Source organism: Neophocaena asiaeorientalis, unplaced genomic scaffold, assembly GCF_003031525.2.
Source record: "Neophocaena asiaeorientalis asiaeorientalis breed wild unplaced genomic scaffold, Neophocaena_asiaeorientalis_V1.1 scaffold122, whole genome shotgun sequence".
Taxonomy (NCBI): Eukaryota; Metazoa; Chordata; class Mammalia; order Artiodactyla; family Phocoenidae; genus Neophocaena; species Neophocaena asiaeorientalis.
Window position 1 is genome coordinate 426,502 of NW_020172725.1, and position 25,917 is coordinate 452,418.

General features: G+C 39.2%; 1 protein-coding gene and 1 long non-coding RNA gene across 3 annotated transcripts in view; one reads left to right on the forward strand and one right to left on the reverse strand.

Annotated features, from left to right (window-relative positions):
• Nucleotides 1-25,917, forward strand: part of LOC112396518 (uncharacterized) — an 80,754-nt gene that overhangs the window by 35,599 nt on the left and 19,238 nt on the right. The gene's annotated exons all lie outside the window — the stretch shown is intronic.
• The window catches only part of SLC12A1 (solute carrier family 12 member 1), a 91,797-nt gene that overhangs the window by 12,789 nt on the left and 53,091 nt on the right, over nt 1-25,917 (reverse strand). The window contains exons 20-23 of the mRNA XM_024740284.1: nt 19,237-19,377; nt 16,638-16,744; nt 12,565-12,647; nt 2,576-2,719 (exon numbers count right to left, since the gene is read on the reverse strand). Of these exons, the coding sequence (XP_024596052.1) occupies nt 2,576-2,719; nt 12,565-12,647; nt 16,638-16,744; nt 19,237-19,377 (475 nt within the window). The remainder of the gene's footprint in view (nt 1-2,575; nt 2,720-12,564; nt 12,648-16,637; nt 16,745-19,236; nt 19,378-25,917) is intronic.

Below are 25,917 nucleotides of genomic sequence, written 5' to 3' on the forward strand. Positions count from 1 at the left end.
TGAGATGAAAAAGCCAGGAAATACGATTAAAAACACCTTTTCTTGAGTTATAGTTAAGAGTGTACATAAAGTACTTTAAAAAAAAATTTAATGCAATTTCCACCCTAACATGGACACAGCAAAAGTGTACCAGGGAACTAGGGCAGTGTTTGCTCAGAACCGTTGTTCCTATTTCCCAGTAGGGGTTTCCTTCCTACTCCATATATGTTATTTCTCATTTCCACATCTTTGAAAGTTGTGACTTCATTGCTCTATTTCAAAGCGATGGTGTCAGCATAGTGCTTAGAGTAGAGCTGACAGCCTCTGCAGAGCTTCCTCTCTGATCTAAGGTTCTGAGGATGCTTTGTTCTGTCTTTTGTTGTTTTCATGTTTGGGCCTGTTGGTTCTGAAGCAATTATCTCATATAGGTTGTATCTCCCTAGGACCGCTAAGGGAGAAAGTTAAATATCTTTACAAAACGGACCAAACTCTGCCCCCACTTACATGCAAATCAAAGCATCCAGAGGACCGTGTATGAGTGCCTGGAGGCGGAGTTGGTCCTAAGTCAGAAGAGTGGTCAGCTAACAAAGGCCTGGAGCAGTGAAGGGGCCTACTTCAGAGCTGTGTTTGAAAATTTAGGTGTTGGAAACAAAACATAACAATCTTGCTTTTCTGAACAATGAGACATCTTGACTTTCAGAGGTGTACATTTTTGCCAAAAGTATTGCGATGCAGAAACAGCGTTCCAAAATAACTAAGTCCCACTTTCACTAATAAGGACCTTAATGCTTCCCTCCTCCCCATCAGCTAGAGAGCAGTATGGGTTATGACTTCTGAATTTTCCATTGCTTTTCAGATTGTAGCATTGCATAGTGCAGATTCAATGGATAGTTAATTCTTCTCATGGGTACACGAAATAATTGAAAAGGAAAGAAGATAGTATCCACATGGTCTTATTCTAATATTTACACCCTGAAAGACCTGATGTAACTCCAACTTTAGATTCAAACACATCATTTTTCTAGAAAATGTCCTTTTAAGGGGACAAAGGCACAGTAGGTTCTCCCCTAGCCCATGGAATGTTCCTGGCACCCAAGGGTACCTCTAGTGTTTGAAGAAGGTAAATGTTTGGATTTCCTATAATTCTGTGTAAATATATAAAAATGTTGTAGGGCTTCCCTGGTGGCGCAGTGGTTGAGAGTCTGCCTGCCAATGCAGGGGACATGGGTTCATGCCTCGGTCCGGGAAGATGCCACATGCCGCAGAGCGGCTGGGACCGTGAGCCATGGCCGCTGAGCCTGCGGGTCCGGAGCCTGTGCTCCGCAACGGGAGAGGCCACAACAGTGAGAGGCCCGCGCACCGCAAAAAAAAAAAAAAAAAAAAATTGTATTACAGGTTAAATTTAGTCCCTGGGTCACAGTAGGAAAATAAGCAAACAGAACCAAACCTTTTCCAGGGTAGGAGACAACCTCTTTGAAGGGCCTCTTTGAAAGGTTGGCTCTTATTAACCTAGACCAGCAGCTAAGTCTCAGTTTGGATCTTGCTACTTGACTTGGAGACCCTACCAGAGAAGTGATCTTTCCTGGGTGTAACACCAGTGAATGACTTAAGTAACTATATAGGATTATTTGTGCATGAAAGAAAGAAATGTTAACATTCTAATTTTCTACCAGCAGAGGTCGCTGTGGACCTCATTAAACTCAAACCGGCAGTGTTTCTGGAAAGAAAGCAATTTTCAAAAACATCAGTTATTTGAATCACCTGTTTATTAAACTTATAACAAGGTCTCATTCTGTGGTCCTCCATTTCTGGGATGTATACTGAACATTCAGAGATAAGTGTACCATTCAGCCAAAATCTGCAGGTAATTAGTGTCAATGAAGTTCCAAGTCCGGAATTCTGGTTTGTGTTGTGATAGAGATGCATTTTTGAAATTAGAATTCTATCTGGATCCCTTATTTACCTGTACCAGTCGACTTTCAATCTCCTGAAATGTCTGCAAGGTGTGTGTGAGGTGTGTGGGTGTAGATAAACCAGTTTGGGGGCTGGGTCACGAATTTCTATCCCCTTTACATCTTAACTAAGAATTTTCTGTTTTATGACGTTCCATCTGCTTAAGCACTGTATGACTCCCAAACCAAATATTATTTTAAAACAAAGTTTTTACAGTAAGATGGTACAAAGGGGTGAATGGTGTTGATAAGTTACAGTAGCTTCTACCTTTTAGCCATACTACCTTATCTTTTTTTTTTTTGCGGTACGCGGGCCTCTCACTATTGTGGCCTCTCCCATTGCGGAGCACAGGCTCCGGACGCGCAGGCTCAGCGGCCATGGCTCACGGGCCGAGCCGCTCCGCGGCATGTGGGATCTTCCCAGACCGGGACACGAACCCGCGTCCCCTAGCATCGGCAGGCGGACTTGCAACCACTGCGCCACCAGGGAAGCCCAGCCATACTATCTTCTCTTAAGGAAATATCTTTCAGTCCTTACCTACACTCAATGTCCCCAACGTTTTAGGTGCTCACTACTGACACCCATAGACACGCAAGTCGTGGCTCGACTTGTAATCTTTCCTGTAAATTTTAAAGGCACTTACCTTTTTTGGGAGTTGGCTTAGTAATGTTCAGCTTGCCAGCTTTTTTAAACAAGCCTCGGAGGCCTCCACTTTCTTCTTCGCATTCATTATCTTTGATAGTGGCTTCCAAAGCCAGTCTCTCCTGTTCTAATTTCTCTAATTCATCTGATGAAAGAAGACAAAATCACTTACTCTGCTCAGAGCAGCAAAGTTTCTAGGAAAAATCTTATTAACGATTTTAATATTAAAAATGGTGTCTATGCAATTAAATGATTATTTATACATATATGATTTTTCTGAATGATTATTAAAATAACATATCACTAAATTGTATTCAGAAAGTAACGACTAGCTCAGAAAAATGACTCTATGTGTTGTTATAATACATGAAGACACTGGGTTTTTTATGTGTGAGGGCAAAGGGGGCTGTTTAATGCCATCTTTATTTACTACTGGCAACACAAAATACCAGATACACTGTAATAAGATCTTGTACACTGAAAGCTACTGATTTACTGACCTAAGCTACTGGGCTAGATATTTTACAACTGGGAGTGACAAAAATTACAGAAGTATACTGGGTGTATATCAGGCACAGAGCAATGCCTCCTGAATTGAAACATAGAACTAGAGAACAAGAATTAAGGAAAGAGAACCATATCTAATAATAAACCCTGTGGGCTCCAAATACAAATTACAGTGAAAAATATCCACCACCAACAGTTCTTTCCAAGAAGCAAAAATACTTTCTGGAGTGAGTGACCAAAGCAAAAGAAAGAAAAGCTGAGGTTTCTGTGTGCCTGTCGGAGTCCACGTTGCTAAAAAGGGCCTCATGACACTGGAGTCTGGAATAACTGTCAAGCTGTGCAAAATGTCCTGTCCAGGGTTTAGACCTACTATCCAAGCTTTTATGTTGCATGTAGCTGCCTTTTATCTTTTTTGGAGTCTGATTATGACGGAAAATTCCTAGCTGCTATGTAATCATTGCATCCCTCTCTGACCTTAACCTGCACGGAATCAGGGTAAATAAATAAGACTTTAAAGGCAGTCATATGGCTGTGTTAAAGAATGATGGGCATTCTTGCTTACAGTCGTGAAGGTGGCGCTCTTGTCAGATTCCCTCATCGTCTTGCCTACTAAAGACAGAGCCTTAGAAAATGAGCCAGGTTCCGAGGAAGAGAGCAGAAAACCTAGATTCAGTGTTACGAAACACTGGTAGGGCTACTGTAAATGTCAACCCTCGGAGCCTGTTGCCTTATCTATCTGGGAAGTGAAGCTATACAAACTCTAGATTTATCAATTTTGTACTAACTAAATCTGTCAGGACAGTCACATCCCTAGATGGTGCTGTTATTCAGCTACACAGAATTGTCTGGCCCCTTTCCAGGTGCTAGCAATTAATCTTTTGCCAGTGGCATGAGACTTAAGGTCAAATCACCCATGTGATTTCCCCAAAGCTTCAAAGGTTCTCAAGACCAGCAAGCAGCTATAGAAAATCTAAGAAATCAGATAGATGGTATTAAAGCTTAGAGTTGCTTACCCCTGACTTTCAAAAGGTGAACACAAGCTGCCTTGCACTGGGGGTCATAACCAATTACAGCTCTGCTCCTGGCCTTATGTGACATTGGGCAAGTCATTTACTTTTCCTATGCCTCTGATTTCCTATCTGTGAAATTTCTGTAATACTCCATATTTCCATAATATTCTTCCTCAACCTTTATTCCACTAACTATAACTATGTGACATAGAATAGAGTGCCTTGCCTTTCCCACCCTCCTAGCTTTGCAAAAAGAATAAACAGCTCCTGAACAGTGCTTTGTTGCTCCTTAGAGAACAAAGCAATGAGTACATTTCTATAGGCAGTGTATTGATGCAACTTCTGGAAATCAGCTTAGTCATGCAAAGCAAATCAAGTATTTTGAGAAGCCTGGGAGTTATTTTAGAATTTAATATTTATTTTACACTCTTGGGTGCCAGGGACTGTGCTGCATATTATTCATTCCCAAAAAACTCTGAGAAAGTTACTCTTATTATCCTCATTTTGTAGATGAAGAAACTGGGGCTCAGAAAGTTTAAGTAATTTGTCTGATGTCGCCCAGCAAATAACAGGGTTCCAGTGCAAAGAAGTCTGCTTGACTCCAAGTTCTGTACACTCTCCTCTATGAAGACCTTCTGCTGTTGGCTTATTGCTATTATTTCAGGGTTGTTTTTATTAACCTCCAACTCTTTATCCTCAGATGAACCTAAACAGGCACATGGTGTAATGCCAAGTTAATTCCCCAGAACTATGGTCCCCTCAAAATTGTCATTTTAAACAGAAGACTCTAAGGATATTGGTACATATGACAGGCTGCCCCAGAAAAGCAGCATCACTGTCCTGGGTGATGGGTCACTAGCTATTACCCATTCTGTGGGTTGTTGCAGGGGTCAGCTATGGGGTAACCTGTTCTCTGCAGTCATCTGGAAGGCACGTATCTGTGAGCTGCTTTGGGGGCAACTGCAAGGGTTACACCGGGGAGGGGGTTCTTTTACTTTTCTTTTTGTAGCAGGCTCCAGCATACCCTGTGATTAGCCACTACTTGCCATGTTCTTTGTCCTCTAATTTGGACAAAGGAGGAAAAGTAAATAAATCCTCCTTTGTAAGGATTCAGCTGGCTGAGTGAACCGGGAGCTGCTCCAATAATTTGCTCAAAGGTATATACAAAGCCTATCCTGGACAGAGCAAACTGCGAAATCCCAGGCCTGAGAGACAAAACTAGACTTTGTGTGAATGAGTCAGATTCAGCAGTTCCCTCAAAGACGACAGAGACAGAGGGTGACAGAGTCAATTCTAAAGGCTAAAATCTGCCTGCTTGGACATCTTGGATTTTCAGATCCACACAGTGGTATGACCACTCACAGTGATTTTGCAAATTCTTATTAAAGTTAATTCTTAATTATTCACTTTGTAGATGATCTAAGGCCTCCTTCTGTGCACTCCCTCCTTTTCTCTTTTCAGTGCTAGGTAGAAGTGACATTTTGATTATCTGTTCTCCTGAATTCATCTGTCTGGCCTACTGTTTGCCTCTGTTTGCATGCGAAATCACGAGTAGACTTTGTCCAAACATTTCTTTCAACTGGAGTACTGGCTAGCTGACTTGCAAAATTGTACCATTAATCACAGGAGAGATAAAGCAAGGGAGTAGGAATAGATAGATGTAAACTGATTTCCACGAGGCTGACTGAAAACTACTCATTTCTTTACTGTTTCCACCACCACCACCATACACTGTGATGTTCAGGATTCACAGTGCCCTTTCCAATAATATTTTATTTCATCCCAGCACCAATACTGGGATGCAGGCAGAGCTAGTAGCATTCTCCTCATTCTCCCCATTTTGCTGTGAAGGAAACTTGGGTTCACACTATTCAAGCGATTTGTCCAAGGTTGCATAGCTAGTGACTCAGGTCTTCTGTTTCCAGTTGTAGAGTTCATCCTTCTACCGTCGTTCATCAGTGATATGTTCTGACTGCCAATATCTGTCTATTGAAAAAATACCCAGTATGCATTTTTTGGAAAAAACCATCCTCAAATTTCTGTCAGAGAAATTTCTGTAATACTCCATATTTCCATAATCTTCTTCCTCAACCTTTATTCCACTAACTATAACTATGTGACATAGAATAGAGTTTCAAGATACATGTCTATCATAACCCCACTAGTCTGCAAACTCCTGGAGGGTAGCTTATGTCATATTTCATTACCACCATTTACTGAAAGTTTATTTTGTGGGAAGTACAATTCCAGATACTTTGCAGCCATCATATCCTTTAATCCAAGCAACAAATCTGTGAGGTAGGTACTATAATTATTCCCATTTGGATAGCTGAGTTTGAACCCAGGCCTGTCTGATTCCAAAACCCACGCTTAGGCTTCCCAGACTCCCTCTCACATTCTTAGTTGTGCCCCTGCCTTGCTAGTGCTCACCGCCATAATCACTCAAGAATAGTTTGTTGAAATAAAAGAACAGCTCAATTCTGTTCAGTACAGTTCAAAACATTTGATGGCATTATCTCTATAAAGGAAGAAAAACATGTGAACTGTTGTCAGGGGTGGGAGTGTGTACAGTATGTGTGTATGTAAGGGGGGTTGGTACAAAAGACAATGTTTGAAAGAAGTAGAGTTAATGCTATATACAGAGTTATAAAAAGAGGGGCCGATAGCAGCTGATGGTACAAACCAGGCTGGAATGGGACAGAAGGTAGGACAGGTGAGATTAATCTGAAGAATGAGCAGCAAGGAAAGGGCTCCTTACCCTGGAAAGGGCCACCACCTGGGCATCTGGTGGGACTCTGAATCTTGCATATTAGTTTCATATTATATCACATTTACAAAGCCACATAGCTAGGGAGAGAGAGTAAAAGCCTGCCCTTCTCTCACGCCAAGGTTAAGAGGATCCCAGAGGTTCTAATGATGGAAGAAAAAGCTTAGACTTTTAGGATCTATCAGTTGAGAGTGAGTTTCTGAGTCTTCATACGTTCCCCAAAACAGTTCTCATAGGAAAAACAAAGAGTGAATCCCAAGCTGTATCCTCATGCAAATGCCAAAACCACTTGAACAGTAGTTTATTTTCTAGTCCTTTATAAACTGATTGCATGGTAACCAACTGGAGTGAGTATTTTGAAATTCAGTTTAGTTGTCAAGATTGCCTCAAATGGTCTATTTCCAGTCTTTTTTTTTTTTTTCTTTTTTTAGCAATGTCTTTTAGAAATAGGCAGGAGTCTACACATTGCAGTTCAGTCTGAATCTGAAAGATAGAGAATAGTCAAATATCTGACAACAAAAGAGGGAGCAGGGGAACCCACTGAGGAATCGCGTATCCTCCAACTTCACAGCATCCTTTTTCTTTATTAATTATGAAATTATGATTCTTTCTCGATCAATCAGCTCAAAGCTGTAAATGCTCACATGAATCAATGTGCTGTACCCCAGGTGAAGTCTAGTTGAATTGAAGGCAGGAAGGAATCCTGCAGTGGTTGCCTTCCAATCAAGTAATTATTTACTGCACTGCCATCTGTCTTTATTTTGCTAAGCCACTCTATCAGACACAGCAGAACCCTCGTGCTCTGAGATGGTCGTAAATCGTGCAGTACTTACATGGAACGCTTGACCGCAGTATACTGCGAATCACGTTTCATCACGTTATTTCCTACCAGTACAATTTGGACTCTATGTTGTAGTTGGCAAACTTGCTAAATACCCGTGGGAAGTGAACAATATGAAATACTGCATTTTTTTGTGTGTTGTCAGGCGATAAATTGATTCCTTAAGAGAAACTCTCAGCCATCAGTACTGGATGAGTTGCTGCACTACACAAGTAATAATGCTATGGGCATCGATCTTATTTACATAAAAAGTTATTCTCACATAAGCCTGAGACACAGTGTAGAAATAATTGTCATTAGCTAGTAAATTACCTATAAAGTTGATTTCTATTCACTGCTTTATTAACTACAGTATATGGGCACTCTGAATTGCTAATATTTCCTTTAAATTATAATCTGTGATGACACTGTGGTGTCTGTTTTGGAAAAGCTATGATGATTATCATTAACATATTGTAATGCAATACTTAAGATTTATCAGGCTCTTATTAAGCCCTGTATTACAGCATAATACAATGAAACGCAAGCTTATTTCTTCCAATTCAAAATCTAACGTGAGGGTTGTGTCATAAATTACGTAACTTCAAAACAATGCATGGAAATGTGGGGTAAAGTTAATTTCTGTCATTATGCTGTTGTTTTTCTGCATGTTCATGTATTTGTGTAACGCTGTTTTTTCATTTACTCTAGATAATTGGTACTTATAATTATTTTATTAGCATCCTACTGCATTTTCTTTTCTTGACTAAGAAGCAAAAGTATTTCAAACATCAAAGTTGATATAAATTAGATACATCCCTTGGGAAATTAGAAGGGGATGCAGTTCACTGCCAGGATTCTTTCAGAAACATACAGAATTTGCTTGCTGTATTGCTTTATAGAACTAAATTGACGGTGCATTTTGGCAGATGGAGCAGCGAGGGGTGGGAGCTACATCACATCTGTCAGCTTGAAGAGATCAACATACAAAACAAATGCAAATGTATAATTTAATACAAATTGTATTTTGCATTCTCATTTTTTTAGATGGAAAAACAGTGCAGCACAAAAGGCCGAAAAATTAAAGTAAAATGTAGAAGGTTAACAGAACAGGTCTCTTCATATTAGGTTCTTGTGATTGTCCTCAACATCATGTCTGTCTTACCACAGTCAGGCAGCCTGTATGCTGCGTTTTTGAAAGAATAGCCTTGTTCCATTCCCATCTCTCGGATTTTACCACTGCTTCTCATTATGTAAGTCATTTCCTCTCTAGCTCTCCTTTTAGAAAGGTAGAATAGAGGCTTCAAATAGACATAGGTTTGAATATTAGCTCTACTAATTACTAGCACTGTGAATCTTAGGGAAGCCTCAATTTTATTAGCTGTAAAATGGGGACGATTGTATTTTCCTTATAGGGTAGTTGGGATGATAACTGTTACATGTGAACATGAAGCATAACACATGGCACATAATAAGTGCTCAAAAATTTGAGCTACTCTTGCTACAGTGTATGAAGTTCTACTAGGAAGGAATATAAATGAATCATGAACACCATGTAGAATTAGTATATCTGACCTGGAGATATAAAGGGTCCATGAAAAAGAAAAAGGGCATAAGAAAGGAAGGCCGAAGGCACCAAAGATAACCTTTATATTGCAGTTTTGCATAGGATGGACTCTACTCTCAGTTTTATTTTTTAAAGCTCTTCATACAAAATCATAGAGTATACATATCAGATAGTGGTTCTCCATCGTTTACAAGTGCTTGATGTCTAATTTCTTCTTCTTTCTTCTCTTCCCTTGCAAGAAAAGAATTGTTGCATCAAAAAATTCACCTAATTCACTCATGTTCCCTTCTGTTAGGATGGAGACAGTCGTGAAATGCCCAAACAGAATCTGAACCCATTAGGCACCTGCACTCTCAAATCTCTTGCAGGCTTTTCCTTTCTGTGACCCTATCCGGCAAAACCCTGGTCCTCTTTACCTGGAGACCAAGTGTCGCTAGAGAAAAAGTGGACAGCTAGCAAAATTGCTCCAACTACATAGAATTGAGACTATTTTGCATGATCTTCCTCAATTTACCACTCTTACAAATCCACATACCTCTTCATCAGTCCTCCCGTCTTTAATTTTAGAAGATGAAGTATTTTTCTTCTGTGTTAGGCCAACTCTTTGATTCATGCCCTTCCCTGGATTCTTCCTGTTCCTCCAGGACCTTACTCCATAGTCATCTTTATTTACCCTCATCTTCAATCTCTCCTACTCTCTTGAGCCCATCTTTTTCAGCCTGGAAACAAGCCTTTCTCCCATTCTAAGGTCTATAGGTCTCCCTGTAGTAACCCTCCTCAAACTCATTCCTCTCCTTAACTTCCAGACTTCTCACATGGTGGGCCACATCCACATTCTCTGCCTCATCATCGCATATTCTCTCCTTAACCTGCTGCATTCGGGATTCTGTCAACACTGCTCTACAGAAATTGTTCTGAGATTATCTGTGCCATGTCGATTATATTTCATTTGCACTTTTACTGGTATTTTTTGCTGTATTTGACAATGCTGATGATTCTTGTCATTCTGAGCACTCTGCTCCCAAGACTTCCATGACAACACAGACTCCTGGTTCCTTTACTTTTCTGGCCACCCCTTCCCTGCTCCTCCTTGGGGACCCTTTTCCTGTGCCTTGGGGCTCTTGACTGTACACACTTTGGGGGTTATATTTTCCAGTGTCACAGTTTCAATTTTCACCTTAATTATGATGTCTCTTGTATTAATTTTGGTGGGGCTGTCATAACACATACCATAGACTGGACAGAACACAACCAAAATTTATTTTCTTGCAGTTCTGGAGACTAGAAGTCCAATGTCAAGGTGTTGGCAGGGTTGGTTTCATTCTGAGGCCTCTCTCCTTGGTTTGTAGATGGCCATCTTCTCCCTTTGTCTTCACATGATCTTTCCTCTGTGCTTGTCTGTGTCCTATCTCCTCTTTTCATAAGGACTCCATTCATATGGGATTAGGACCAAACCTACTGATCTCATTTTACCTTACTTACTTCTTTAAAGGCCCTGTCTCTAAATACAGTCACATTCTGAGGTTAGGACCACAACATACGAATTCTGGAGGACACAGTTTGACCCAAAACATCTAAATCGACATCTCCAGCTCAGATTTCTCCTTCAAGACCAGGACTGTCTAAATGCCTATTGGACAGTTCTGGTAGGATTTCCCACAGGACCTTGTTTAAAACTGAACCAGACATCTCTTCATTAAACCTGCTCTTCCTCTTGTGTTTCCCATTTCCATTGGTAGCACCACCATTCATTGTCAGCCAAGGAATATTTTTTCACTTCTCCCTCTCCCATATTCCACACATCCTATCAAACCTAAAATGCTGCTCTTTGTACCTCCAAAGTACTCTGTCCTTTTTTCTCCATCCCCTGAGAGAGGCTGCTCTAGTCCAGGCTGTCACCTTCTGTGGCTTTGATTATTACAAAAATCTTTTTGGCTTGTGTTTCTGTCTCTATTCTAGTCCTCTTCACGTCCGTGCCTCATGTAACTGAAAGAGTATGAGCTCTAAAACTCAAATTTCACCATATTATTCCCTCACTTAAATCTCTTCAGCAGTTCCTCATTGTCTATAGAATATGGCTCACAATTTTTAATATGACAGATGAGCCTTTTTCAGGATCTTACATCAGCAGCTTCATTTCACTATTGTCTGCTTCATACTTTTTTTTTTTTTTTAAGGGGGCTTCCCGGACCAAGGCTGGAACCTGTGTCCCCTGCATTGGCAGGCGGATTCTTAACCACTGCGCCACCAGGGAAGCCCCATACTTTTCACTTCAGTTACACAAATCTGCTTTCGGTTGCCCATATACCCCATTCCTCCATATTCCTGTGTCTTCACACTTTTGCTAATGCTCTCCTCTTTGCCAGGAATGCTGTTGATCAAACTCTCATTTTTTTCTCTCCCAACATTGCCTGGTTAACTCCTTCTCATCCGCTAGATCTAAAATCAAAGGTAATTTCCTCCAGGAAGCCTTTCGGAGTTAAGTGCCCCTTTTCTCCTTCCCATAATACCCTATTATCACACTAACAGTACACCCATTTTCATCATGGGGCTGTGAGTGTCTTGAGATTACAGACTCTTATTAGTCTCAGTCTACCTAGCACTGACATAGACACCATGCCTGGTACACAAGAGGTACCTTCTGTTTTAGTGTCATGTTGTCAGTGGACTCTATTGTGAAGTTTAGCTAAAGAGATAAGTAATGGATTAGAGTTCTATCTTAATATTTTAGCGACTCTTTAGGTGTGTCCTTCACTCCATACACGAGAGGATGTGTTTAAACTCTAAGACTAAACAAGTAGTATATGGAATCCTCTACAGGGAAAAAAGCAGAATCACTAAACTGAATTAGCGTTTCGGCCTCTGACTTAGATTGGTGATTCACAGCGTGATACATTCAGACTCATTTCCATGTTAGCTACAAACCAGATCAGAGACTCTTAAAAACAAAGTACATGGTTTTCTGAGGAAAGAATCTTCATTTTCTGAAACATCTTGCAAAAATCAATTTGGCAGTTTATTTTACCAAAGGTATTTATTTTTAGTGATGCTAGCTTTGTGGTTTTGTGACGAGAAGAATAACTGATATCTGCCCTGAATTATTCTGTATTTTTGGTTAGCAGGACAAAGGCCACTTGCATTAGCAATGAGGAAAACACGGGGAAAGTGTACACACCTCGTGTCAGCACAAGAACGTGAGCTGCACCGTTGGGGGTTTTGTCTGTATTGGGTACTGTGCTATCCCCAGAACCTAGAACAATGCCAGGCAGGGAGTAGGTGCTGAATGAATACCTATTGGTTGAATAAAGAAAATACATACCTTGCACCTGAAGAACCTGGGAGATGTCAAACCCTTGGCTGATTCTGACTATGACAACACCAATCTCAAAATCAAACGCATCACTGAAAGTGGAAGCAAAATGGTTAGTGATTTAAATGACTCCTTTAATCCTCAAGATTTGGGCTAATACTGAACTTGCTTCTAGGATTTTAGTGTAATTAAACTCCAAAAATTCACCTTCAAACACAGCCAGGAGCTGATAGCCTTTTCTGTTTGTTTTCCCTTGATGTCTTTTAAAAATGTATTTTGAGTAAAGATAACTAACTCTTATTCAAACAATACTGTCAACTAGAATTTTGATTAAGATTAGAATTTTGATTATTTAAAATACTTGATTCTTTTCTAATGTAAACAAAACCATAGCTGAAATATTTAGAACAGAAGTTTCAAGGCTGCACAGAACCTTTGAAATTATCGGTCAAACATCTTACCCATTGAGGAGGAATCCTCCAACGTTTTGGACATCAAGTTCCCAGTTAAAAATGTCTCCAGTTCCTCTAGGGAACTATTATCATTGACTTTGGAGAGACCATTTAAAGCAACACTTTTTCATGGCAACTCTATCCTGTTGAAATTGGCAGTTGTGCCTTCTCTAAACCCAGCCCAATGGAATTAGATTATCTAGGAGGGAAAGAAAGCCTTGCTCTTTTAACTGTGTTCTCGCAGAACATTTTTTCTTTGCCCTTAAATATTGGGCAAACTGATTAATACTTTGAGTTCATTTGAAATATTCTCCTTGGGAGTTCCTTTGTTCAATCGTTTATGGATTGAACGAAGCCCAAGGAACCTTTCCATTTGGTTGTCCTTTCCCAGAAACAGTGCAGTTTGTGATTGCCTCACGATATGCAAACAAGTCTCTAGCCAAAGTAGACCTGAATTTTCAAATAGTGATATAAGTTCAGTATAATATGAATATCCATTCAAAATTTGAACCGTAAGTGAACTTCACTTAAAAAAATAGATCCATTCTAGCAAAAGTGCCACAAGGTAAATTTTAGATAAATCTTGTTTGAGGTGTCCTTGATTATAAAAAATAGTGTGTTCCACAAAAAATATCTGGGTTCTGCGTTAGGCAGAATAATTGTGGATCCCCAAAGGCATCCACATTCTAATCCCTGGAACCTATGAATATGTTACTTTACATGGCAAAAAGGACTTTGCAGGTGTGATTAGGTTAGGGACCATGAGATGGGGAGACTATCCTGGATAATGTGGATGGGCCCAGTGTAATCACAAGGGTCCTTAAAAGTGAAATTGGGAGGCAGAAGAGGAGGTCAGAATAATGTGGTGTGAGAAGGACTTGACCCGTCAAGAGCTTTGCGGATGGAGGCAGGGGCCATGAGCAGTGGGCAGCCTCTAGAACCTAGAAAAGGCAAGCCCAGGAATTCTCTCTTAGAGCCTCCAGAAGGGAAAACAGCTCAGCCCACACCTTGATTCCAGCTCAGGAAGTTAGTGTCTGAGCTTTTTTTTAAAATTGAAGTATAGTTGATTTACGATGCTTTATTTGTTTCTGGTGTACAGCAAAGTGATTCAGTTATATATATATTCTTTTTCATATTCTTTTCCATTATGGTTTATTAGAGGATATTGAATATAGTTCCCTGTGCTATCCAGCAGGACCTTGTTGTTTATCTATTTTATAGATAGTAGTTTGTATCTACTAGTACCAAACTCCTAATTTATCCCTCCCTCACCCCCTTTCCCCTTTGGTAAACCTAAGTTTGTTTTCTAAGTCCATGAGTCTGTCTGTTTTGTAAATACATTCATTTGTATCATATTTTAGATTCCACATATAGGTGATATCATACGGTATTTGTCTTTCTCTTTCTGAGTCTCAGACTTTTAACCTATGTATTTGTAAGCTAACACATTTGTGTTTTAAGTCATTAAGTTTGAGGTAATTTTTAATGGCAGCCCATGGAAACTAATACAATTATTTTAATTAAAATTAAACCATACTTAATATTACAGAAATTTAAAATCTTTTAGTCAAAGAAAAATGGTAAAATATTGTACTATTGTAGTGATACCCCTTTATGTTAATACTAATACTGTGCTTTACATCATAAAACAGAACAGAACGAAAAAGTTAGAAAGGGAAATACAACATGGATGTCTGATTGTCTTCCTTCTGTATTGACCCCAGTGCTGTCGTAATAAAGTCACTTAGCTTCACCAAACCAGCTAAGTTTTATACTGTTACAAATTTGAGCCACCTTAACACTGAACTTAATTACCAAGAAGACCAATCATTAATTTGGTACAAAAGCCAGAAGTCTCCTCAGCTTGGTATTACTGGGTTTGATTATTTTGGTCCTTTGAATTTTTAGAATGTTTTGGATGGTAGGGAGTTTGGAAGACGAACTCAAATAATTTTGTATCAACTGATGGACTCTTTGACTGAAGATTCACGTATTTCTTCCTATTTGCTCCACCCTTTTTTGTTCCCAAAGGTGAGGACAACATTTTACTGAAGAATCTGGATGACAGAGTGTGGATCTAATCCATTTCTAAGAATGTCTAGTCAGCAACTGACTGTGATTTAAAATATGTCAAAATGCTGTTTGCTAAGCCTGGCAAAATTCTGTCCCTGATCACCTGGTTTAGCCTTAACCTACTGAACTTAGAGCACCAGCAGGAGCCAGATAGCAGCACGTGGCATCCAGCCTTTATATGTTTAGGGAACACAATTCAGGAGGATACATTTAATACATGGGCTCCCCAGGTTAAGAGGACTGTTAAGTGAATGTTTGTTTGGTCAGTAATGCATATAATTTCAGAAGATGAAAATTATTTTCTTATGCTTCTTTTTGATAGGACTAATATTAGAATCCTTTTGTTATGTTCCCTAAATCTCCCCCAGATAATGGTAAATGTGATGCTCATTCTAGCAGGGGCCGGAGGACAGATCCTAGTATAAGGAGCACTGTGTATATGCTTGCTTTGCAGGGATGAGGATTTCTTTCCTGTGTATTATGGACTTTTAAGTGCAGCCAGACCTCTCAGCACATTCTCCGCCCTGTGGTATGAAATCAGAGCGAAGTCAGAACCCAGACAGAGGAAATCTTCCATTTTCAGAGCTGTTGACACAAAAGACGGCTGTTAGGGGTAGCTAACGTTGTTCCCCTTGAGACAAAGCTGGTTAAGTATGTTCAGGCCTGGAAGAAAGGCTCAATTTTCTAGAATGGTCACTGAGGACCCCCTGAGCTTCTCTGTATGTGTAGAATTTGTTTTCTCTTACTCAAAAGAAGGAACCAAGCCAGGTAATACTTTGTGTATTTATATACTTTTGGAGGTCGCATAGCATTGGGATCATTAGTTTAAACTTTGAATTCAGTTGGTCCTGGGTCAGAATTCCAGCCTTGTCACTTATAAAACTCTGTCATTTTCTGCATTTTACTTAATTTTTAATGTCTACTTTAAAAATGGGAACAGTACTTACCATTTGAAGTACTTACTTCAAACGCTTCTTGTGAGAATTCAGTGGGATAATTCACGTTAAGGACATTAGCCTGGCACTGGCTAGTCTTTTAAGGATTATCATTATTATCCCTTTCCCAAGACTTCTTCAATTTTTAGATATTAGATGTCACATACCTTTTAAAACTCACTTTCTGTCTATAAACCAACACTGCTACATCAGCGAAGGGAGAGCTGAGGCTCTGGGGTGGTGAACTCATTATCCGAGGCTCAGGTTAAGACAACGACTGAATTGAGCACACCAGTCAACCAAAGATCAAGTGTTTTGAAAGAACAGTTCCTTCCTTACCTAGCTGTCCTCTGCTTTTGCTCTTATAAATAGGTTTTAAGATTGTAACTCTTAATATTTACCTTTTTCTTTGACACCAAATTTCCCCAACCCTGCCTCCTCTGATGCTGTGATCCCCTCAAGTTCTATTATATTGGCAGTGTTTTCTCACTTTGGTGAAGAATTCAGAGTACCAGGGGAATGTCTTCTTCTCAGGCAATTTATTCTGTACAACAGTGTCAGTTATGTACTGCCCTGGTTAGTGCTTTATGAGCAAGAGCACGTCTTGAAAGCCATCACTTACTGTATGATTCCCACGTAGTTTTCAATCTCTGTCAGGGGAGCCTTCCTCCAGTTTTTTTTATATCCAATCACCAGAGTGTTTGGTTTCATTCTTCCTAAGCCTGAGGCCTAAACAGAGGAGATAAACACATGGGCAATCCTTACCAGGCCAGGAAACTACCACTGCAAGTGAAAAAGAATGTCCAAAAGAGCACTGAAGTAATGTTCTGAAGATTAGATTACATTTTAGTGCATGTCCTTCATGCCTGTACTCAAGCATAAAATAGAAAGATTAGTTCTAAATCATCTCAGCCATAAATGGATTTTAGATGACAGAAATGAAGCTTTTCTAAATTAGCAGTCATTTGCATTTCTTCTGATACACTCATTAAAATGGTTCAATAATTTAAAGTCAAGTGAGGATCGGCTTACTGTTGGCACGCGTGTTGTAACTTCGTGGTTCAAAGCTCATTTCCACCTGCTATATCCATAATGTCATTAGCAATAAAATCCATGTTTGGAAAATTCTTATATAGAAGGATCGCTGAAACTTCTACTTACATTATTTATTGAAGAATAACTGAACTATGTTTCCAGAACCTAAATGTCTTACATGACAGTATCATGAATAGCCATCTTCCATATCAGAAGTTTCATTCCCCGCATTAGATGACAGAATACGGCTTCCAGTTAATTAAATTTAATCCGGCAATATTACTGAACACCTATTAATTGCAAAGTGCTGTGTTAGGTGCTGTGAGAGAGTAGTGAGGCATATTCTTGGGCCTGAAGGAGCTAAGAATAAGGTTGAGATGATGAGATATATAATAATTATAATTCAAGTGCAAATGCGGTAGGAAATCATATGGAAGCATAAAGGAAGAAAATTTGAATTCCAGCTAGGGATTCATGAATGGTTTCATGGGAGAGGTGGCATTTGTTTTGGATCTTGCAGGTTGGTTAGATGTTGACAAGTAAAGGTAGGGAGAGCAGTGGAAGTGAAGGAAGGATATTCTGGGTTATGGGAAAAGTGAAACATGATCAGAGGGGGGGTATTTTAGAGGGGACAGTAGCAAGTGGAAAGAGATCGGCATTGATGGATGGTTCCTGAAATAAACTTTGCCTCCACCACATTTGGTGTATTGCCCTTAGAAATGTACAGGTAGCAGAACAGCTCCTCTTAGAGCTGTCATCTGGCCCCTGGCAGGTGCACGGCAGTATGGATGTAGTCTTTTCCATGACTGCAGTTTGGGGATGTGGTCATTCATGCCATAATTTCTTTATTCAAAATGCTGTAGTTGTCGGTGCTTCCCTTTAATGCCACTCTGTCCTGCCCTTTTTGTCATGACCCCTCTGTGCTCCACCATTTTTCTTTGAAGAAATTCAGGTGAACAAGCTTTATGCACTGTCGAAATTTTTTACAGTTTCTTCTGGATTAGCACACGAATTGTTTTCCATACCAATGTCCTTTCACTCCCTCTTCTTATTTTGTGTCTGTCCTCTCATTACTAGTTGAAATTTATTATTTTACTAATCTTACATGATAATTTTACATTAAATGTGTAACCTTCCCAACGTATTTAACCAAAGAGCTACTGAAAAGTAACTCACTACTGAAAGAAAAATCAGCATCTTGCAATGACACCTATTTCTGTGGTTTATCAAATTAAAAACAGATGAAAAGAGACTCATGGGGGTACTGGATCTTTCAGAAATGGTTTCTCTGCAGACAGAAATGCACCAAACACTTCTACTCTCCAAAATATTACAATTTAATCAACATGTTTTCTCTCTTGCCTGTATAAGCCATCAGAGTTACCTGGAAGCAATCCTGAATTTTGACACTCCTGTAGGTGGCAATTCTAAAACCTAAATACATCATTTAGTATATGTAGAATCAGGTTTTTCCAACCATACTAAAGCCCAAATTATTAGAAAGCCAAGCCCTATAATTCTGAGTTTCTCTTGGATTGTTTTAGGATTCCCTGGCATTCTAAATTATGAAAATCAGAACTAGGGAAGGACTCTATATATTTATTATAGAAGGTGAGGAAAAAAGGGAAGAATAAGGGAGAAAAGATGGAAGGACTGTGGGCTTTAGTGTTGAACCACAGATATTATTACATTTTATTTAACATTCTGGAAATAATTTAGGAGGAGAGGGAGATTTTATGCCTGGGATCACCAGGAATTTATTTAGTCCAGTCTTGCAGCTGCCCTCACACCATTTGCAAAAGAAAAAAGGAAAAGAATGCCTGACTTGAGCATTGCTATATTCAGTATGAGATGTAAAAATAGTTTGAAGTTTTAATAGGATCTTGAATGTCAACGATCAGAACAAATTTGCATTTCAATAAGTATGGGGACAGAATATATGCTGTTGGCCAAAGGCAACCTCATTTTCCATTTCCAGTGAATCACTCCTAGTTCATTGTAATAGAGCCTCTCTGCTTCTGTTTTAGCTTTGCCTATCCCCAGGAATTCAAAATGAATTCCTTAACCATCTGCATTGATCTCTGATGCTAGTCTGCCTACTGGAGCCATTCCATTTGGGAGCTTCATTAAAACGGAGTGCTAATTGTCTTTTGCCTCTGTACTCATTCCCTCAATGCCAGCCTTACCTGAAGGAGACTTCGGACACCGTCCCTGAAACAATATGCTGCCACTGCTGCATAAAAAGCCTTGATTTTGTTTTTTATAAGCCAGGCCTGCTTTTTTGCCATGCCACTGTTCATCTCTTTAACACACAGCTTGCGCGGTCCCTGCATGACACAATCAAATATTGGTTAGAAGCCCTGGTATTATACATCACGCTGCTGTTGTTTTCTAAAGGACAGAAATAGCCAGCAATGCCCCCATTGACTTAAGAAATGGGAAAGAGGGGGAAACACCTCACTAAACAGGATTCACAGAAACTCAGCCTTCTGGAGAGGACCTGGGTTGCTCACAGTTTTCAGTTTCCATGCAGAATGTCTAGATGTATTAGCGCCTACTTAATTAACTGCCTCATGTCAAAAGAAAGAGCTGAGGGCATCATGGCACGTGAGAAAAATACTGAAAATGTGATTGAAGAAGTTCAGGATAAATTCACAATCAACCTTCGACTCAAAAGCGAGAGCCACATTTAGGAACACCAAGGAAATCTCAGCTAGAGCCCAGTTTCAAGAAATGCGACAGCACTCTTGGGAGCCAAAATATGGTGAGCTGCAAATCCTGGCAGGAACTACCACATCTTGACAATTCTGTTAGGCCCATTCATTGCTTTTCGTGTATGGTGAAGACGCCTTTGTACCACTTTTCCCTGTGTAATGTTGACATACTCCTATTCGAATTAACATTTCCCACTACTCAATGAAGTTGGTGGGATTAGAAATTCACATACCTATGGCATAGGAAGAACAGATTAAGAGAGAAGGAGGCAGGTGTTGCGGCGGTAGGTGAAGCATTTTATAATTCCAAGATTTGAGTTCTGGAAACTCATTTTAATTAAAATTTCTGTTCCTGTTTCTTCTTCCTTAAATGTCCAAGCTAGCGCTATTCTTTGCATGTTTCAAATCGATCCCAAAGGTATTTCTGATTATCTACCATGTCCCTGACAAAGGTACAAATGTACTATTTTTCTGGGAAGTTCTTTCAGTTCATAGAGAGATTTGGTATTTTACTGAACTGTCTTAGATTTCTTACTAACCACCTCAGATCTTGGTGACAGGCAGTGAGCAGGACTGGAATGGGGCTTAAGATTCTGCATTTCTAACAGACTCCCAGATGACACAGGTGCTGCTTGTCCTCAGATCATGCTTGGAGTTGTAGTCTTAGAGGGTCTTGGCCTGGAGAGAAAGGGCGTGGTGTGTATGAAAAAGATATCAGGTTCTGTGGTCAGACAGAACTGGCTTCTAAGTTTGGCCACCTTGGAGGTAGTTAATGATGTCTGAGCTTTGATAAGTTATTCTGGAAACAGGGATCAAATAGCTATCCTGCAAGGTCATCTCAAGCAGTCATGATAAACTACCTAGTATGATGTCTGGAATATAGTAAGTGCTCATCCAAAGTTGATTTTTATTATAATTAAAAGAGTGTTCACAATCTTGTTGAAGTCCCAGACCTTATTCCACCACTGTGTCTGTTCTACAACAGAGCTGAAAGAGTGCTCAACTGGGAGCTGGAGTGTAGGGTTTAGATCTGGCTCTTGGCACTGTCTAGCTGATACCCTGGGTATGCCATTTGTTTTCTCTCAATGTGGGCTCTACATTTATAACAATAAGAAAATTATCTAGGCCATCACTGTCTAGTATGATTAGCCCTCATGCACATGTTGATATTGAGCATTTGAAATGTGGCTAGTCCATACAGAGAGGTACTGGAAATGTAAAACATACACTGGACTTTGAAGCCTTAGTATGAAAAAAAGTATGTGAAATATCTCATTAATACTTTTATACTGATTGTATATTGAAATGATAATAATCTGGATGCATTGCATTTACCTGTTTTTACTTTTTTTAATTGGCTACTAGAAAATTTTAAATTATATTTGTGGCACATATTATATGTCTATTATACAACACTAATATTCTCTGGGGTCACTTCCATTTTAACATTTTGTTTAAATTGGGTCAGATTCTTTTTTGCGCTCCGGATGTGCAGGCTCAGCGGCCATGGCTCACGGGCCCAGCCGCTCCGTGTCATGTGGGATCTTCCCGGACCGGGGCACGAACCTGTGTCCCCTGCATCGGCAGGTGGACTCTCAACCACTGCGCCACCAGGGAAGCCCTTTTGTACTTATTTTTACCAGAATATTTTCTAGAACTTACCAACATATCAAAACAGTTTGGATAACTTACATTGCAGTTAAAAAATAAGAATCTCCAGTGAAGATGGAGAAGGTAAAGGCATAGGAAGGATAGTTATTAAACCAGAAGACCTAGCCTGAGGAAACATGTCATTATAGATCAAATTTTGCTCAGGGTTCTAACTGTCAATGCATTTCAACCACTAGTCCTTCTTGGTCATCCTAGACACTATCAACTGCAAAGGAAAGAAGAAATATTTTATTCAACGAAGCTGAATGGTAACAACAACCATGACATAGAAGAATAACCAACAGCTAGGAAAGGTATCAGACTATGAGTATATTGAGTTGTACCACAATGACTTTGAACCCCTGGGGAAACTGGCATTTATTTCAATAAATATAGTCTAATACATATCTATTAGTATTATAAAAATCCAAATTAAACATTAATGTGACAGAGAGATTTACTTTAATGCCTAAATTTGCCATATTGAGACGTCATAAAAATATTTCACGTAGAATCTCTCTTGGCTAAAAGCAATTATAATATCCTTGTAGCACACTTATTAATGTGAGGCAAGGCTACAATACAAATGTAGTATGGGAAAAGCAAACTAACAGAAAGGGAAGACACGCTGGAATATAATTATTCAACATTCAAATACATCATAGTCACAAAAATGAATTTAACCACCCAATTAAAATATTATAGAGATTAGCTCAGTTAGGATCCAAAATATGAGTATATAAATTAATTCAGGATGTGAACAAAGAAGCTCTAAAATTTTTGTATGTATTATAACTTTGACATCGATTGAGAAAGGGGTAAAGGAATTCTAATTATTGAGTCTGGAGAAGAAACTGACGTGACACTGCTTCAAATAAATGAATATTATGAAAAAGAATTTGCAAAGGATTTCCACTATTATTGGGATCAAATAGAGGAGTTTGGGCCAAATGCAGTGTTCCTTCCAAGTCTTATATTTTAAAACGTGCAGAGTCTTATTGCTCTGGCTTTGCTTTCCTTGCCTCTCTGGCTGGAACTGTGGGGAAAAAAATGTTTCCTTCTCTGATTGGGCGCATATTTCATCTCAGCATGCATCCTAGTGCCCAGTCATAGGTCACCTCGTGCTTCCCATGTTTTGTCATGTCATCATTTTATTAACATCGTGACAGAGACTTAATGACTATAAGAGAATAAATTCATCTAAAAAAAGCATTTTCTTCTAGATGGAGGTGAAAGTTGAGATTAAAAGAAGGATGACAATAGAAAAAAAAAAATGAAAATTTTTATTTTCCCTGGGTTATCTATGCTTGAACTGCCCTCCATAAGCCGTAGAGTTAAAAGTTGGTTGTCTTACCTGAATTTTCTAATTTTCTTAAGAGATTCTTTGAATTCAAAGAGAGTTTTAGGTTTTATTAAGATATTTTGTAAATTTTCCAACAAAAAAAAAGAGAGAGAGAGAGAGAGAGAAAGGGTAACAGGATGATATCTTGTTAAAAGGGGATCTATATGAGGAAGCTGGTCAAAAGTTATTCAAGGTTATTGAATAGTTATTCAAAAGTTATTCAGGACAATCAAGGTTTAAAGAATATTAATGAGTAGGAAAACATTAATCAAAATAGATCTACATCTTGGTACACATAGGTGAAATGACTAGAAGAAAATCAGTCAAACTCAGATAACATTGCATTTGGAGACAGATCCCTGGGGCTGAGCAGCTATAAAGGGGACTTTAGCTTGATGTGCAGTGGTTTATTTCATTTACAAAGTGAGTGGAAGCATCTAAGAAAAATGCTAACTGTTGTCAATTAGGAGAAGTAGAATATGGGTGTTGTTTTATTGACTATAGTTTCGTCATATGAAATGGCCGATATTCAACAGCTTTTGACATCCAAAGATGTAAATTTCACATGATTCACCCTAATATTTTTCTTAACGCTTCAAAATAAAAAATAGAAGCAATCTAAAAAACAAATCTTTATTTTTCAGCCAACACAACACAATGTACTTAATAAAAGATGCCACCGTAAACTTGAAAGCCTTTTGCAGTTTTAAGACAAAATTTAGAAAAGAAGTAAGTGTTGCATTTTCTGGCAATAATGACTTTATCTGATTGGCATTTTAAATCCCAGATCAATTGGGCCACCTTTCTGTCTTTAAAGTATATTTGTTTTAATTTAAAAAAAAAAAAAACCTTCCTTTAAATGCAAAACTGAGAAGTATATGAGTGAGTGACTGCTGAAGCACTATGCCTTTTCACCTGATGAGCTGACAGTGTCATATTTTTTAGAACTGAATGTAGTGTACCCAAAGAATTAAGGGTACATAAGTCCAAACTAAGTAATCTGCAATGATTGGTTTTACTATCTCTCCAGCTACTACGAATAAGGGAGGAAACTAACTGACAAAGAAAGGCAGTGTTTTTTAAGCCACGGTACACAGGGTAGAATTGGTGGAGCTCACAACCCTTGACTTAATATTTGCCTGTTGCTGAACCCACTGAACTTGGCTATGCTCAGAAATGCGAAGGGGTGCTAGAAGGTGGAATCCTATTCGTAGTCTTCATATGGTGAGAGGAGTGAGGCACCCAAGAAAAAGAAAATTACGTGTTGAATATAAAGGCTTCTGGGATATAAGTGTATCACTGACTTATTATAAGGTAATTTACAGGAGAAGAATAGACATTATTTTAAGTTACCAAGCTGGATTCCTTAAAAAGTATCCCCCAATTGGTCCTGATGAGGGGTCCCTCATTTGAAATCTTTAGGCTTAGTAGAATAAGGCAAGAGGTAGGAAGAGGCTCTGATGGGTGAGTGTAAGAGTTAGTTGAATAGTTGGAAGGCTGTAGTGCGGGCTTGGGGCCCAGCAAAAGAATAATTCTTAATTTCAACTTCAGCAGCTTCCAGGGCTACAATGTCTAGTCCTTTAAAAATGCCTCTTTGCAGGAAATGGCAGCTGGGGGCATATGTTTTCTGTCTACCCACCAGCATCGAAACGCCAGTGAGCTCTGAGTCTTGCTTCTTCCTTGTAGTGTATGGCACTTCATGTCAGCACTTCACAGTAACTGGAGTTCACCAGAGGGATGGAGCACAGAGCCTGCTGTTCGGTGATTATTTGGGTGGGAGTGCGTATCTCACTATTCTGTCCTGATCAAGCCATTGGATACCTAAGAGTCCAAGATCCAAAGTTTTGACCTGGTTTCTCTAAGAGAGGGTGTTTTAGGTTTCTGTTGAAGGGGGTATATTTTCAGAATGAAAATGTTAACCGTGGTATATCGAAAATATACCATAATAATAACTATCAACAGTAGCAACTAAAATTAATTGAGCATTTACTATTTGACAGACACTGAGCTGACTACTAGAAAGCTTATCTTACAGATTTCACAACTGTGTAACAAACGTAGGTGCTATCATCATCATATCATCATCATCATCATTATTATTATGCCCATTTTATACCTGAGAAAATTGAGGCATAGGGAGAATAAATTATGGGCCCAAGGGACTCACAGCTAATAGGTGGCAAAACAGTGATTTAGAACTTGACTGTGTGTCTCAAAAGTCCATAAGCATGAGCTTCCTAGAGTTAAAAATTAAATTGTTATCTCTCAACATCATTGTTACCGTTTAACCTTTGCCACAAGGTTGGCCTAACCACCAACCACTATGCTCTTGGGAAAAAAAATTTAATGGTAGGTCAACTTCCACGACATCCCCTTCCATCTCTTTCTTTGCAAAGATGATTGACAACTGAGCATGGAGTTGAAAAATGCTGACTGCATCTGCAGCCCCAGGAGCTCACAGAGAGTAGCTAACTGGAAAGTCATTAACTGATACAGTAACTATTTTCTGTCCCCAAGAGAACCTCAGCACCTGGGAGCAAGGCTCTTGGGCCTTACTCAGAGGGACCAGCACAGTGATGTATAAAGTGGTCCAATATACATGTCAAACAACCAGGGCCATTAGAGATACAGACCTAAGTACCTATTTCACATGAAATGATATTCCAGAATCATACTGTTTTTTATTACAGTTAAAGCAGCAAAGGGTTAATTTAAAGTAATATCTCATCTCTATAAAAAAGACCTTTTCTCCCTTGCTAATATATGACTGTTTATACTCCAAGTTCATTTCTCCTGTCCTAAAGATATTTTATTGCCTGCTAAACTAAGTTTTCTCTAAATTGCTAGAGAAGAAAAACCCCCGCAAACTGCTTATTCCATCAAACCTGGCTCCTGTATTTTATTGGCCAAAATGAAATCCATTAATCCAGGGCACCAAAGATGAGAGAAGGGTGCTTGATAAGATTTTTAAAAATCCTCTGGAGTCACTGTTGGTCATTACTTAACCTGTCAATCTTATGTAGTCAGTAGGATTCCCTCTACCGCCTACGGGATTATTACATTGAGTTATATTGTTTGAGTTACTATCATATAAGCACTTAGAGGAAAGAGAATATGACCATCTTGCTTCATATTGCATTTAGAGTATTGCCAAGTGTAAA